Raw genomic sequence first — 16517 nt, forward strand, 5'->3', positions numbered from 1 at the left:
AGAAAAACGGATAATCAGTTATTTCGAAAACCTGTAAACTTGAACGGTTTCAACAGTTAGATAAAACCAGACGATGTAACCGAAAACCGCTTGTTTCAGCGATAACCGTCATCCCGGCCACAGCAAAGCGTCTGCCTCTAGCCTGTGACGTCAGAGTGGTGACCCTCTTGCCATCAGCAGTGAGCCCCTCTCTGCCGCCCAGCATCGGACTCTCGTTCCGTTAACGCCCTGTCAAGGTCAGACCACTTGTCCCTATTTGGACGGTGGAGGCGGAGGCGGTGATGGTAGTGCAGTCTGGCCACACCACCGGCGACGACGAGACGCGGGACTGCAGCCAACTCTGAGCAGCTAACAAGGTACCACTCGTTACTCTTATGGTGGCAGCCGTGGCGCTACTGTTTTCATTTACAGCATCGCCTACACTGGGCTTTCTGTAACCTACTACTCTCACCTGTTTCTTTTTCATTACACCATCAGTCTTCTGATTGGTTTCATGTCTTCCATCACGACTTACTCTCCTGTCCCATTTCATCCCAGGGTAGGTATTACACACTTTTGCGTCAATTATCTCTTAGCTGAGTTCTCTAGAGTTTTCAACACCTATTGAATCCACCTAAGGCCATGCAAAGAAAGCTCCCACATGCATTGACGCATGTCAGTTGTCATATCACTGCAGTCATGGACTGTGCGGCTGATCCCGGCGGAGGTTCGAGTCCTCCCTCGGGCATTGGTGTGTGTGTTTCTCCTTAGGATAATTTAGGTTAAGTAGTGTGTAAGCTTAGGGACTGATGATCTTAGCAGTCCCATAAGCTTTCACACAGACACAGAGTTGTCATATCACAATACACCTTCGTCTTGTTAGTATTATCACCTAATTCGTTGTTCGCCGATTTTGAACAGAATGTCTACATTTCTTATATCATCAGTCTACCTAATTTTTTCCTGCTGTTCCCACTGTCCGTGTCAGTTAGTTATTTGTTAAATTAGTTTCAGGTGGCGTGGACGACTTGTAAAACTAATTTTTGAGCTGTGAAATAAGTTACTGTACTACATATCAAGTCTGTGAGTTACGCAAACATATGTGTTTTATATAAACAAAACATATTTAACATCTCTGTGCCATGGTCAGTTGTTGTTGTTGTTGTTGTTGTTGTTGTGGTCTTCAGTCCTGAGACTGGTTTGATGCAGCTCTTCATGCTACTCTATGCTGTGCAAGCTTTTTCATCTCCCAGTACCTACTGCAATCTACATCCTTCTGTATCTGTTTAGTGTATCCATCTTTTGGTCTCCTTCTACGGTTTTTACGCTCCACGCTGCCCTCCAATACTAAATTGGTGATCCATTGGTGCCTTAGAACATGTCCTACCAACTGGTCCCTTCTTCTTGTCAACTCTTCTCCCCAATCCCATTCAATACCTCCTCATTAGTTACGTGAGCTACCCATCTAATCTTCAGCATTTTTCTGTAGCACCACATTTCGAAAGCTTCTATTCTCTTCTTGTCCAAACTATTTATCGTCCATGTTTCACTTCCATACATGGCTACACTCCATACAAATACTTTCAGAAACGACTTCCTGACACATCTATACTCGGTGTTAACAAATTTCTCTTCTTCAGAAACGCTTTCCTTGCCAATTCCAGTCTACATTTTATATCCTCTCTACTTCGACCATCATCAGTTATTTTGCTCCCCAAATAGCAAAACTCCTTTACTACTTTAAGTGTCTCATTTCCTAATCTAATTCCCTCAGCAACGCCCGACTTAATTCGACTACATTCCATGATCCTCGTTTTGCTTTTGTTGATGTTCATCTTATATCCACCTTTCAAGACACTGTCCATTCCGTTCAACTCCTCTTCCAAGTCCTTTTCTGTCTCTGACAGAATTACAATCTCATCGGCGAACCTCAAAGTTTTTGCTTTTTCTCCATGGATTTTAATACCTACTCCGAATCATTCTTTTGTTTACTTTACTGCTTGCTCAATATACAGTGAGTATTCTTTATTCAGTTCCGTAAAATGTAAACATGTTTTAAGTAATAATTATGCAAGCAATTCGCTCTAAAACCGTTATCGTTTGTTGTTGTCATTAACTTTTTTTTTTACATTTTTGACTCAAGTTGTACCGTCTGTACATTATAGCAGGTCAATGACATGTCTCCTGCAATTAAATAATATTACCAGGAGTTTGGTAGGCAAGCTAACAAACCGCTTTACCTATAAACATAATTTTGTTGTACAAACATAATTCGCGGCAGTATTTTGTGATTACATAGAATTATTTCCGAATATCAGTTGTATGCCTATGGCGTCAACAGCCCACTTTATTTGCATTTGCGAAGTCACGTGCAGGTCATTAACCTGAAACATATGACGTCTCACATTCTGGTTGCCTATATGCTCAGACAGGTCAATCCAGCCTGGCGAAAACAGCGACCTCATAGTGGTGGGCATTTCCAACAGCCAATCAAAGCCTAGTATGCTGTCAACAGTTAAAGTGAAACAATCAGAGACATAAATAAATAAATACTTCTCAGATGATTACTGCTTCTCGCTACACCTCAAGTACTTTGCTATCTGTGTGTCGTGAAGCAGATACTGAGCATGACTAGCATAGCAAGCTGTCAGACAAGGAAATAATGCAGTACTGGCTCACCTGTGAAGAGGTGCACTGCGAGTGTCTCAAGGTTGTGATTAGCGCTGTTCATAAGATGTCGATACATCGTTGTTTTCTAAGAAAAGGTGTCGATATATACCGGTGATATTTTCTTGAAAGATATATCGATATGTCAGTACTGAAATGGCAATATCGAGTGTCGATATTTTTATTTTATATTATATTTTTTCGCAATTTTCGATAAATATCTGAAGCCGTTCTTTTGAAATTGTAGTAGAACGTAATCTTACGTTCACTGTGTAAAGGAGTCTTACTACTTTTTTGCTTTCATCACGTGCAGTCTTTGTCTTTGACTGTGTGAAACAAATATAGATGGCACAAGGGATAAGTCCGATTGCACTTGCGTGGGTGGGGGAGGGGGGGGGGTGAATTCAGAGACAAGATCTACGATAAGAAGAAATCGCACACCAGTTGCGTTAAGAAACAGTTTTTAACGCAACTAGTGTGCTACTTCTTCACATCCGCATTCTTGAAAAACTATTGCTGAAACAGATAAAGAAAAATCTAAATGACAATATTGGTCTTTGTGATGGGTGGAGGTGTGTGAGGGGAAATGTTGACGTAATCGGCGCTCGGCGCTACCAACAGAAACCGCAACGTTTAACTTCACAACGCAAAAAAATGAAATGATCGTATGGCATTGTTGGCCGGGAGGCCCCCATAATTTTGACGCTACAGCTACCATGTCTCTGGCGTTGGCGGAAATGAAGAAACAGGGAAGTCGACATGAAGTGTTCCAGACATGTCTGATATGTGACGAAACCGAATGACGGACCCATTGGACAACTTTTATTGTGCCACTTACCTACAGTTGACATTTTTAACAAAGTGGCCATTGCCAAGCTTGAAAGTGCATCGTTTTCCTTTCAGTTCTTGCTCCAAGGGGGATAAGCAAGCTGCTAGCTTGTTGATGTACAGAATATCTAATAATATGGTTCAAATAGCTTTGAGCACTATTGGACTTAACTTCTGAGGTCATCAGTCCCCTAGAACTTAGAACTACTTAACCGTAGGACGCCTAAGGGAGGGGGGGGGGGGTTCGTTGAACCCACAATTTTTTTATGTCCCCTGCTTTTGCCCAAGTAACATTCATACTACATATTCCTTTTGAGTTAGTGTTTGTTGGCTATTTTATGAAATGTTAGTGTCAATATATTTTATAGAAAATTCCTGCTTTGAAAGAAAAAATAAATAAACTTATTATGGGTCCAACAAAACCCCCCTTAGGCTTCCATGCTATAGAAAATTTCCCTTAGTAGGATTTCGTATTTCTCATCTCTACAACAATGCAAGTAAGTTTCTCATTGGTTGGTATTCTTGATATTCACAACAATCGGTTTACTTTCAGAGGAAGTGATTGTTTATGTCAGTCAGCTGTTATTTAACTTGTAAACTTGCAGTGAGTTAGTGCCGTTCCCAACACGTACGCCTCCAGTAACTTCGGTGTCCTACACAGCAAAAACGAAACCAAGTAAAAACTTACTGATGTTGTCAACAATGCACCAAGATGAAGGCACTGTTGGAGGAGAGAAGAATAAAACTAAGATAAATGCATATTACAATTCCACTAAAGGTGGAATCGATAGCATTGATCAAATGGCGCGTATGTACACCTGCAACAGGGGAACAAAGAGATGGCCTATATCTGTATTTTGCTTTCTCATCGACATTTGTGCTATGAATGCAACCACCATATTCATCCAGCAACATCCAAGATGGAATGAAAAGAAACACAACAAACGGAAACTTTATCTCCTGCAAGCTGGGATGGAACTAGTGAAATTGCAGGTAGAAGAAAGAAGTGCCAATGCAAGAGGGTTATCTAACCAAATTGTTCAATCAATGGAGACTATTCTACAAACGAAAATCAAAGAAGTGACAACAGAAGCACGTCAGCCTCCTGCAGGGGAAGGTCGGTGCCATATTTGTGTAAGAAAAGCTAAAACAAAGAAGCAGAAGTACAACAATCTACGTAAACCAAAACAGTATTGTGGACAGTGTCATAAACATGTGTGTAACACACATTCAGAAAAAATTGTGAAGTGTGTCTCTTGCCTTGAAGTTGAGGATTCAGAGTAGTCTATTGTGTATGAACACATCTGTATTTTGTATTGTAATATGTCAATTTTTTATTCACTCAATCCAATATTTATAACAATTAACAACATCTATAAACCGATGCCTTAGTTAAAATACATAAACCATTTTGAAAGTTGTAATTTTTTGTCAGTAAACTAATTTAATACCTATGGGCTCATCTAACCCCCCTTTAGGCATCCAAATTAGAAAAAAAGGCTTGGGCATCCTAGGGTTAAACCTAAGTAACCTAAGGACATCACACACACCCATGCCCGAGGTAGGATTCGAACCTGCGACTGTAGCGGTCACGCGGTTCCGGACTGTGGCGCCTAGAACTGCTCGGCCACCTCGGCCGGCTATCTAATAACAAATCAATACTTAAATAAACAGCTCTAAAACTGGCGGCACACTTACAACGTGAAGGCGATTTTATTATTTCTCTTTTCTTTTTTTGTTTTTTTTTTTTTTTGTCCAGTATGACGATATTTTTTTCGTCGATATATCGATGTAAATATAAAACTGCTCGATACATCGAAGATCGATAATGATATTTTTCTAAAATATGGGTATATCTGATTCTATATATTTTTAAAAAATAAACATTCCTCTCATGATACTGTAAGGCACGTAGAAATTGGTAGTAATTATTGTATTCTACGGAATCCTTTCACAAAGAAAAGTACTTGTGATATGTCCAGAGAGATCACACCATTGAATGTTCCAGCAGGAAGACAACATCGTATCTTGGTATTCTGGGTGTGACATATCACAGACTGTTTACTGACAATGTAGTGTTGTCAAGCGTGACGCTGCCATTGTCAAACATTCTGGTACTTTGTTTTACACGTACCACATCTGTACCTGTTGATAATGGCTACCTTCTGGGCAACAGCTTTGCTGCTCTCTGACTGGTTACATTCTGTGACTGATGATCATCATCTCTTGCAGCTACCACAGCTATTTCCATCGATAACATCCTACTGTTTCACGATGTGGAAGCCAACAGTATGAGCTTGCTTCTCTGTCTAGTAGGAACATGTGGGTCTGCCGATTTCCTGTGCTTAGTGAACACCATTTTTTGCAGACACTATATCTGGATCCATTCATAATACCGTATTATTTCAGGAAGTGGAAGACTAAATCTGAGCTTCGGCCATACTGGCCCACTTTTTAGTGGGGCTCTGTGTGTCTAAAAAGAAAGTATGTATCATGAGCACCACATCTCGCAGTCACTAGGTAATCACTGATTCATAACGTCCTACTGTTTCACAAGGTGAAAGTCTACAGCCTCGTTCCTTTGTCGGCTGCATCACTGTAAGACCTCCAAGAAACTAGATGTGAAGAGTATATAATCACCCCACATTCATGCATCTGCAATGCTCTTCTATTTCCTGATGTAGTGGAGGAGAATCCAGGTTCCAACAGTAATAACCCCAATTGTGATGGGACTCTGTGAGCCCAAGAAACTCAGCTGGTTTATGAGAACTACACTCATGCTCATAAACTAAGGATAATGCTGATACATGGTGAAACAACGCTCTGGTGGGCGGTTTGCAGGTATAAATCACCTCAGGGTATGACCATGGGGTCGTCGCACGGTGCCGCTGACAGCAGTCCACATATGCAAATGTGTAGTGGTGCATGTCAGAGTATGGTGCAGCCAGTAAGTGTGCAGACTTTTTCAGACGTGCTATGATGACTGTGTGATGAAAATGGCTCAAAGAACACATTTGATGACGTTATGAGGAGCAGAATACTAGGGCTTCTGGAGACTGGTCAAACACAGCAGGTCGTAGCATGGGACCTCCGTGTGTCACAAAGTGTGACCTCAAGATTATGACAACGATTTCAGCAGTCAGGAAACGTGTCCAGGCGCTACAGTACGGGACGTACACATTGTACAATACCACAAGAAGACCGATATCTCATCATCAGTGCCCGCAGACGGCCATGGAGCACTGCAGGTAGCCTTGCTTGGGACCTTACTGTAGCCACTGAAACAGTTGTCTTCAGACACACAGTCTACAGACGACTGAACAGACATGGTTTATTCGCCTGGGGTGCATTCCACTGACCCCTGGTCACAGGAGAGCCCGTAAAGCCTAGTGTCAGGAACACAGTACATGGTCATTGGAACAGTGGTCCCAGGTTATGTTCAACGACGAATGCAGGTATAGTCTGAACAGTGATTCCCGCCTGGTTTTCATCTGGCTTGAACTGGAACCAGATACCAATCCCTTAATATCCCTGAAAGAGGCCTGTATGGAGGTCGTGGTTTGATGGTGTGGGGTGGGATTATGATTGGTGCATGTATACCCCCACATGTCTTTGACGGAGGAACAGTAACCAGTCAGATGTATCGGGATGTCATTTTGCACCAGTATTCCGCCTTTTCAGTGGTGCAGTGGGTCCCACCTGATGGATGATAATGCACGGTGCCACTGAGCTGCCATCATGGAGGAATACTTTGAAACATAAGATACCAGGCGAATGGAGTGACCTTCCTGTTCTCCAGACCTAAACCCCATCGATCACATCTGGGATGCTCTCGGTCGACGTATCGCTGCACGTCTTCAAACCCCTAGGACACTTGAAGAGCTCCGATAGGCACTGGTGCAAGAATGGTAGGCTAATACCCCAGTAGCTGCTCGAACACCTGATCCAGAGTATGCCAACCCATTGTGCTGGCTGTGTACATGTGCATGGTGGTCATATCCCACGTTGATGTCGGGGTACATGCGCAGGAAACAGTGACGTTTTGTAGCACATGCGTTTCGGGACGGTTTTCTCAACTTATCACCATGGACTTACAGATCTGTGTCGTGTATGTTCCCTATGTGCCTATCCTATTAGCGCTAGTTTTGTGTAGTGCCACGTTGTGTGGCACCACATTCTGCAATTATCCATAATTTATGAGCATGAGTGTACTTCTCACAGCCATGAGATTTTTTTAGTACTTGATGATGCTCTACTGTTTCAGAATGCTGGTGAGTGCATTTCGAAAGCTGGACAGTCTAATTCCTTGACTGACGGGCCTTTGTGAACCTGTGAAGATCATGTACTTCGTAATCATCCTTAAATGCTACCATACGTCTATCAGTTGATGATGTCCTACTGTTTCAGGATGAGGAGGGCTACAGTGTGGGCATCTGCAGTACTGGTCCTGTGCCTGGCGGGCCGCTGTGAGTCGGCCAGGATCCTCTGCCTGATGACCACCGTCTCCCACAGCCACCACATCTTCAACCGGGCCCTCACCCTCGAGCTCGCCAAACGCGGTCACCAGGTGACTGTGTTCACTCCAGACCGGGAGAAGAAACCCGTTCCCAACCTCCGGGAGATCCTGATAGAAGGGGCATACGAGGCTGCACATGAAGATTTCGGCTACGAGACCTTCGCTGAAATGAGTGAGATGGACATGGTTGGCGAAATTTTCGGCTGGGGTGTAACCACTTGCCGTCACACCTTAAAGTCGAAAGGCGCCCGACACCTGCTAGAACTGGCGAAGAAAGAAGCTTTCGATCTCGTCATCAACGAATACGGCCTACAGGAATGCCTGCTGGGATTCGTCAGCAAATTCGGCAACCCTCCAATGATCGGCATCGCAGCCTACCCCAGTCCTCCATGGGCAAATGAGGTGGTGGGGAACTTCCAGAACCCGTCCTATGTGAACACTTACATTTTGCCTTTTACGGACCACATGACATTCACGCAGAGGATGCAAAACTTTCTGCTCGATAACTATGCGTCTCTCTACCGCAGGTTTTTGTACATGCCGCAGCAGGATGAGCTCAGCAGGAAGTTCTTCGGCGACTCTACGCCGCTGCCCAGCGAGGTCGAGAAGAACGTCAGCTTCGTGATGGTCAACACCCACTTCAGCACGGACTACCCCAAGCCGCTGGTGCCGGCCATCATAGAGATCGGGGGGCTGCAAGCGAAACCTCCACAGCCGCTACCCAAGGTGAGTTGAACCTTGTCACAGTTTACTCCTCCAATTTCTGAATGCTTGTATATGTTACATCTGTAACATCCGTCTATTTGACCATGTCAGTCCCTCATACGCTTAGTTACGATGGTTGCGGCCTGCCAAGTAACGCTAAGTCTACATCATTGGTGTCTTAGCTCACATTCGGTCTAATAGCTATAATCACAGTTGACCTACCTATTATGTCAACATAATCGCAACATGAAACTTTTTATGTATTATCTGCAAACTGCATCTTGGCATGGACAGAATACTTTCAACGCACACAACTCCATTCCTGCTCTAACAGTGTCGCTAAATACAACTAAAAAATATTATTAGTTTATATCATTTATTAAAAACCCTTTCATCGTTTCCACAAAAGCGGCCGGAGTGGCCGTGCGGTTCTAGGCGCTACAGTCTGGAGCCGAGCGACCGCTACGGTCGCAGGTTCGAATCCTGCCTCGGGCATGGAAGTGTGTGATGTCCTTAGGTTAGTTAGGTTTAATTAGTTCTAAGTTCTAGGCGACTGATGACCTCAGAAGTTGAGTCGCATAGTGCTCAGAGCCATTTGAACCATTTTTCCACAAAATACATCTGGCGCAATAATAGAGAAAAGCAGTTTTCCCAGATATATATAAAAATACAGAAGTAAGAATCTATACTGTCAAAGAAGTGACACTGGAAATAAAGATAAGCTACGGAGTTAGGCAGGGCTGTAGTATGTCACCAACAGTGTCCAACATCCGCATCAGCAAATTTGTCAGGAAATGAATGAAGGACAGTACATCTCAATGTATAACGATAGGGACAGATAAATATCTATAATGTCTGTATACACACTGAAACGACGAATGATAATTTGTAACTAAAGCTGGGATTCGAAGCCGAGTCTCCTGCTCACTAGGCAGATGCGTCAACAACTACGCCACCCTGGCACAATGGACAATGGCTTTGCACAACTGCGGAGACTACCCTAGCACACTCCACCCGCCCCCCCCCCCCCCCCCCGCCCCAAATCCGGATCCTCAATGATGCGACAGCCCACTTGGTGTTCCCCCTAAACTCGTACATCATTGCAGAGGCTCCACAACTGTATTGCAATAGCACCTCAGCATCGGGTATCCTGCCTGAAAGCCAGGAACAGGTGCTTTGATCAAATGAAACTATACGTTTCTAGAGACCTTTTAAAGTCTCAAACATCGATCACGTATGGACGTATTGAGCCGTGCGTGGCTCGTGTTCCCGCCATCATGTAGTTTACACCGTGTAACGTACTTGCACCTCACTACGTTAATTTAAATCACTACTGTCACTGATTTGCTGCTTTGCCTGACCGTGACCGGCGCTAGCAGCGCGTATCGATATATCCCCTCTCGTAGTATCTTTGCTCCACTGCCATTACTTTCCGGTCGTTGTCGGTCGTAAGCCAGTTCAGGTCGCGAGTTCGGGTCTCGAGTTCGGGTCTGCCAGTCAGTTGGAACGCGTCTGGAGCGCAGTCCGGACCTGCCAGTCGGGGAGTTGCAACGCGGCACTAGTGCAGTCGAGTTGGAGCTGTGAGGTCTGCGCCGACATGGTTCGCCCGACCATTGCCGCCACGCATCACTTGATCCGGGCCACGGTCTTGGTGGATCGTCGGTCGGTCGTCCTACCAGACGACGCGTTTTGGCTCGCCGGTCGTTCATGAGTCGGCTGTGTGTGTGTGCATCCACTCCCCATTTGCCTTCGTGCGCCCTTAGTTACTGTTGGGTATTGTTCAGGTATTCGTGCAAGTGTTTGTCAGGTTGTGTGTGTAGTTGCTGTTATTTCCACTGACGAATTATTTTAGACGTTGTCGGCATTCTGAGGGGAGTCGATCGGTTGCTGCGGACCAGGGAAGTTATCTCCACGCGGTGCAGTCGGCTGGGTCTGCTGGTGGTCCCTGCGCAGTGTCGGAGCGTCTGTGGAGCTGTCAAATGGCTACGAGTTTCGTGGTTCACCGACCCAGGACGTCAAAGTTGAGTGGGGATTTCAACTGTCCAAGCCACGTCTATTCATGTTGTGTGGTTCGTTTCGGTGGTTCGCTGTTGGGGAGGTTTTCCTGTGAGCAACACCGAGTGTTTCTAGTGCTGAAATTTAGCCGCCATGCGGTGGAATTAACGATATTGGTTGACTACAATTCGAGTGCAACAGTGGAATTTTCTGCCTTGTGGCCGTTAGGGGTTCCGACGGATCAAGTGCAGACCGACCTCCCTGGAGGCTTCTGAGTGCCGTTTGCTTTATTGTCCTTATCATCGGTGTTTAATTAATTGTCTGTTTATAATCTATCATAGCCAAAGATTTAAAATTTCTTATTTTTTCCGAACTACAAGTATTTTTTGAATTTTGAGAAATCAATTGTTGGCCTTAAGCCGCTTGAAACCTTATTCTTTAAATTACCCTTTAAGCAAACACATTGCGGCCCTCTGCCATAAAAGATTATGATAATATATTTTAAAAATTTCAGATTTAATTGTGGCCCTCAGTCGCTTGTATTGCACCTTGCATATCTTTGTTCTATCTATCTTTGCGTTGAGACTTTCCAGCCTGGCTGTGATACTATGTATATTTTAATTATTTTATTTGCTATTTTAACTGAATTTTTATTTTGTTGATTTTTAAGATTTCTTGTTTGGAGGCCTTCAGGTGTGAAATAATTGCCTTTTGGAAACTCGTAGTTCGAAAGGTTCGGCTACGTGCCGTTTTGGTTTAACGGTGTTATTAAATTACAATAAATTACAATTTTGAGTGAACCTGACCGATACCTTATTTGGCCCTTTACACAATCCTAATCACCTGTTCTGCCCTGCGAGTTTAGCAGAGTGTACAGACAGAAGCGACGGATAAAAGTTTGTACCAGTGCCGAGATTCGAACTCAGGTCCCGTGTTAGCTACGCAGATGCACTACGCCACCCTGGCACAGTGTCTCTGCACAATTCCACGTACTACCCTAGCATGCCTCCCCTCTCAATCCAAACCCCCATTCACGCCTCCGCGCACTCAAACGGCATTGCAGAGGCTCTCACACTTGTGCAAATCCATTGTACTAGGGTGATGTAGTGCTTAGTGCATCTGCCTAGTGAGCAGGTGACACGCGTTCCAATCCTGGCCTTGCTACAAATTTACATTCTGCATGTATACACCTTAGATGTCTGAGCCTGAAAACGTTTCTGGCGCCATATGGTATCATTTCTTTAGATAAATAGCTGATGCTTTTTCCTGACGACCAAGTCCTCATACAGCACAATGAAGACCAGATGCAAATAGCGCTACACAGATTAAGAAATATTAGTTTTAATTACACTACTGGCCATTAAAATTGCTACACCACGAAGATGACGTGCTACAGACGCGAAATTTTAACCGACAGGAAGAAAATGCTGTGATATGCAAATGATTAGCTTTTCAGAGCATTCACACAAGGTTGGCACCGGTGGCGACACCTACAGCGTGCTGACATGAGGAAAGTTTCCGACCGATTTCTCATACACAAACAGCAGTTGACCGGCGTTCCCTGGTGAAACGTTGTTGTGATGCCTCGTGTAAGGAGGAGAAATGCGTGCCATCACGTTTCCGACTTTGATAAAGGTCGGATTGTAGCCTATCGCGGTTGCGGTTGGTCGAGATCCAATGACTGTTAGCAGAATATGGAATCGGTGGGTTCAGGAGGGTAATACGTGGGTTCAGGAGGGTAATACGGAACGCCGTGCTGGATCCCAACGGCCACGAATCACTAGTAGTCGAGATGACAGGCATCTTATCCGAATGGTTGTAACGGATCGTGCAGCCACGTCTCGATCCCTGTGTCAAAAGATGGGGACGGTTGGAAGACAACAACCATCTGTACGAACAGTTCGACAACGTTTGCAGCAGCATGGACTATCAGCTCGGAGACCATGGCTGCGGTTACTCTTGACGCCGCATCACAGACAGGAGCACCTGCGATGGTGAACTCAACGACGAACCTGGGTGCACGAATGGCAAAACGTCATTTCTTCGGATGAATCCAGGTTCTGTTTACAGCATCAGGTTGGTCGCATCCGTGTTTGGCGACATCGCGGTGGGCGCACATTGGAAGTGTGTATTCGTCATCGCCATACTGGCGTATCACCCGGTGTGATGGTATGGGGTGCCATTGGTTACACGTCTCGGTCGCCTCTTGCTCGCATTGACGGAAGTTTGAACAGTGGACGTTACATTTCAGATGTGCTACGACCCGTGGCTCTACCCTTGATTCGATCCCTGCGAAACCGTACATTTCAGCATGGTAATGCACGACCGCATGTTGCAGGTCCTGTACGGGCCTTTCTGGTTACAGAAAATGTTCGACTGCTGCCCTGGCCTGAGGATGCGACTTGTATTCCTTTACGTTCGCATCTAACTTACAGCGTCAGTTGCTCTCAAATCGTGTTAGAAAAATTCTGTGGAATAGAAGAACCAAGTGTTTCTGCAGTAGTGCAGCCAGAAGAAGATCCACAAGAATAGGAGTTGAACGAAGAATCAAAAGGTGAAATCACAAATGCGATTAAATACGCCGGAAATCTGCTCCGCCGTTTGAATCTCGTAACGAATACACCGCCTAGCGTGATCTCTGTCAATACCGTTGCAATTGACGATACGTATCGCAATACAGGATCTCTTGGCCGAAAGACATATCATTGTTGATGACGAATTTATAGATTTCAACGAAGAAGATGAATTAGCAGAATATGTTGCAAACGGGATGAATATTTGAAAAAATTAATAACCGAATATATCTTTTTTAATTTCGCACTCCTTACAGTGTTTGTTGATATTCTTTGAAATAAAATTGAAAAATTCGGACGATTTTGATTAAAAAAAAATACGGCAGCCGGATTGGAACACGGTACCTCCAGCGCGTTAGCCGTGAATATTTACCGTTGCGCTACGCTGAATTGCTCGGAATTTTTTGTAATGTTACGCCGACACAAAGTGAGCAGTGAACTTCAAAACCGATTTTCTCAAAAACCAAGGCCCGTCGCTAAAATACCGGATAGCCAGGTACTCAGGGTAAGTGCCTATACAACATATACGAAGCGCATCAAAATCCGTGATTTATATTATGGATAATCCCCTTGTAAGATAGTCATCAGCAATACAATAGGCCGGCCGGTGTGGCCGAGCGGTTCTAGGCGCTTCAGTCTGGAACCGCGCGACCGCTACGGTCGCAGGTTCGAATCCTGCCTAGGGGCATGGATGTTTGTGATGTCCTTAGGTTAGTTAGATTTAAGTAGTTCTAAGTTCTAGGTGACTGATGACCTCAGTAGTTAAGTCCCATAGTGCTCAGAGCCATTTGAACCATTTGAAGTAACACAATAACTTGTGTTCCATTTCTAGTATTTAGGATTTGACACAGCTTACAAATAAGATGAAGATACAAATAAGAAAAGTAACGCCTACCTACCTATCTGTGGCACGATAAGAACATTGAAGTGTAAAACGAGGAGAGAAACCCAAATGAAATTTCATAAAGTCATGGCACTACAAACACTACTATATGGAGCAAAACAGTTGGACGTTAAGATCAGAAGACTTAAGACAACTTGAAACATTAGCTATGAAGTTCCTTACATCTTTAAATGTCCCAAAAGGGGAAGAAAAAATATGAAATCACAAAAGAATGGGGGTACAGCCATTAACTGAGAAAGTTATCCAACTAAAGCAAGTCTGAAAACAGCATTATTGGGTCTGTCATCCCAGAGAATCACTGGACAAGCAATGCAAGACAGATCCTTTGGAGGAAATATTATGTGAATGTCGACGAAGAAATGGTTAGGCTGGAACAGGACATAAGACGTCATCGTGGCTTTTTCGACTGTTGCATGCGTTACACAGGTCTGAATCGCGTCATGGACAAGTCTTATCGCTACAGCAGCAGAGCACGGACTGACAACTTTTAAGAGCACAGGTAAACACACGAACCGTACTTGAGTCTCGTCTCGGATCTTGCGTTTGGTTGAGTACGACAGGTGTTCCTGGGACCTTTTCTCCTGTCGGTGGGACACTGTTTTGCGGTTCTGTTGTTACTATATGATCGAGCTGCACTTATGTAAATCCTCTTCAAAGACTCTTTCGATTGCTGAATACTTACTAGTATCCTTTGTTCACTCTAGTGATGCATTCAATGTGGCTTTCTAAACATCATTTACCGGCCGTGGTGTTCTCCTGTACGATTCTGCACAGAATATGTTGAACGCCTGCTCCCTTTCTATTTCATAGTAGATCACTACAGCACAGAACGCTATCATGCCACCGAAAAAAGTCACAAGGCACCTCCGTTATCAACAATGATCGTCAACAGGTCGTATTATCAAGACGTGAATATCGAAAACTGAAGCACCGAGTTTTAATATTAATTATACGAGAAGGCCAATGGAACTTACATAATTCGAAATGTACTTTGCGTTAGATGTGCACAAAAAAATTATGTGTGTACATAAGCGTTAAGAGAGGAAAAAGGAAGTAGACATACACGTGAAAAGTTTTCGTCGGTCTCTCGCACTGTTACCAACTTACCCCGCGTCCCGATCACGTGCTATGATGCAGGTGACACACGAAACTAACAACTTTACGTGAAATCGCATTCGACAGACGTTTATGTTTAAGTGATGCAGTTGGCTCATTTGCATTAACACACGCGTACCGGACAGCTACAATGCCACAATCGCTACGTTGTTGTCGTTGATGTTATCAGCAGTGGAAAACAAAACATCGTAGTAGCAGCAACAAATCCTTCAGGCGCAACACAAATTGTACTTAACGTTGATTGTTGGGGTTGTCGTTTCGCTTACTTTTACCTAAGAGTATATGGAACTTACTTCGTGTCCATTTGTCGCCGTTAGCACAAATTTGAGGTAAGTTTTTAATTCACTATTTCTTCATTTAAAGTAGCTACGGCTTCCCCTATTACACGGAAATTATTTTTGTTTTAGGCTATACTTCAAAGAGGAGCACTAAAGGTTCGGACTGAAAGACAAAGAGCAGGACAACACTATTGTTCGGTAGAGAAAGTATTAGGAATAATATAAACATTACTTTATAAACAGCACTGGTCGAATTTCGTCCACAGGCGATACTAGTACACATAAAAGCGCCTATGTGACTGACTACGATCTGTTGCAGAACTATGGAACAGTTTTTGTGATCCACTGTCATAACCGTTCAGGACAACTGAAGTCTGTTCCATAGAATGTATCTGGGACTCCGAAAAGATCATGTGGAAATCATCTCGCTCTTTTCGTCCATGAAATCAATGGACTTTCACATAGTGGCACCGAGGTTGCGGGAATTTTCTTGACTTTCGGTTATTCACGCACTGCCACTTACAGAACAAAACACGAGCTTAGCGATACGAGGACCAGTTTGGGATCGTCATATGTGAACGTGTTGAGAAAACATTTGTGTGTGAACACGTTTTTTGTAGTGAATTCGTCAAAGTCTCATCAATTTTTTGACTGTAGCCTAATGTGCGTAAATGTATGTCTGGCTGTATCACAAATCATACGTCCAGATATATATAATCGAAACGTTTATAATTTTATGACATCACAGTTTTGCTGAGCATGAGCTGCGTGAAGGGCACTGCTACCAAAGGCAGTCACATGTCCTCTACTTTGCAAACAGAGGTGAAAAAGTGTTGCAGCAGTGGAAAGCAACCAACTTATGGGCCACAATCCTGATTTAATATTAAATGGACAAATGGTATCAATATTCTGCGTTTGCCAGTTGCGTCCGTATTCCTCCAGCCTAGCTGTTTTAT

At 43.9% G+C, this 16517-nt stretch overlaps 1 protein-coding gene across 1 annotated transcript in view; it reads left to right on the plus strand.

The window, feature by feature from the left end:
- The first annotated feature begins 263 nt into the window (after nt 1-263).
- Nucleotides 264-16517, plus strand: part of LOC124717175 (UDP-glucosyltransferase 2-like) — an 80819-nt gene continuing 64565 nt past the window's right edge. The window contains exons 1-2 of the mRNA XM_047243952.1: nt 264-356; nt 7882-8716. Of these exons, the coding sequence (XP_047099908.1) occupies nt 7883-8716 (834 nt within the window). The 5' untranslated portion in view covers nt 264-356; nt 7882. The remainder of the gene's footprint in view (nt 357-7881; nt 8717-16517) is intronic.

The sequence above is a fragment of the Schistocerca piceifrons genome, chromosome 9 (assembly GCF_021461385.2).
Source record: "Schistocerca piceifrons isolate TAMUIC-IGC-003096 chromosome 9, iqSchPice1.1, whole genome shotgun sequence".
NCBI classification, from domain to species: Eukaryota; Metazoa; Arthropoda; class Insecta; order Orthoptera; family Acrididae; genus Schistocerca; species Schistocerca piceifrons.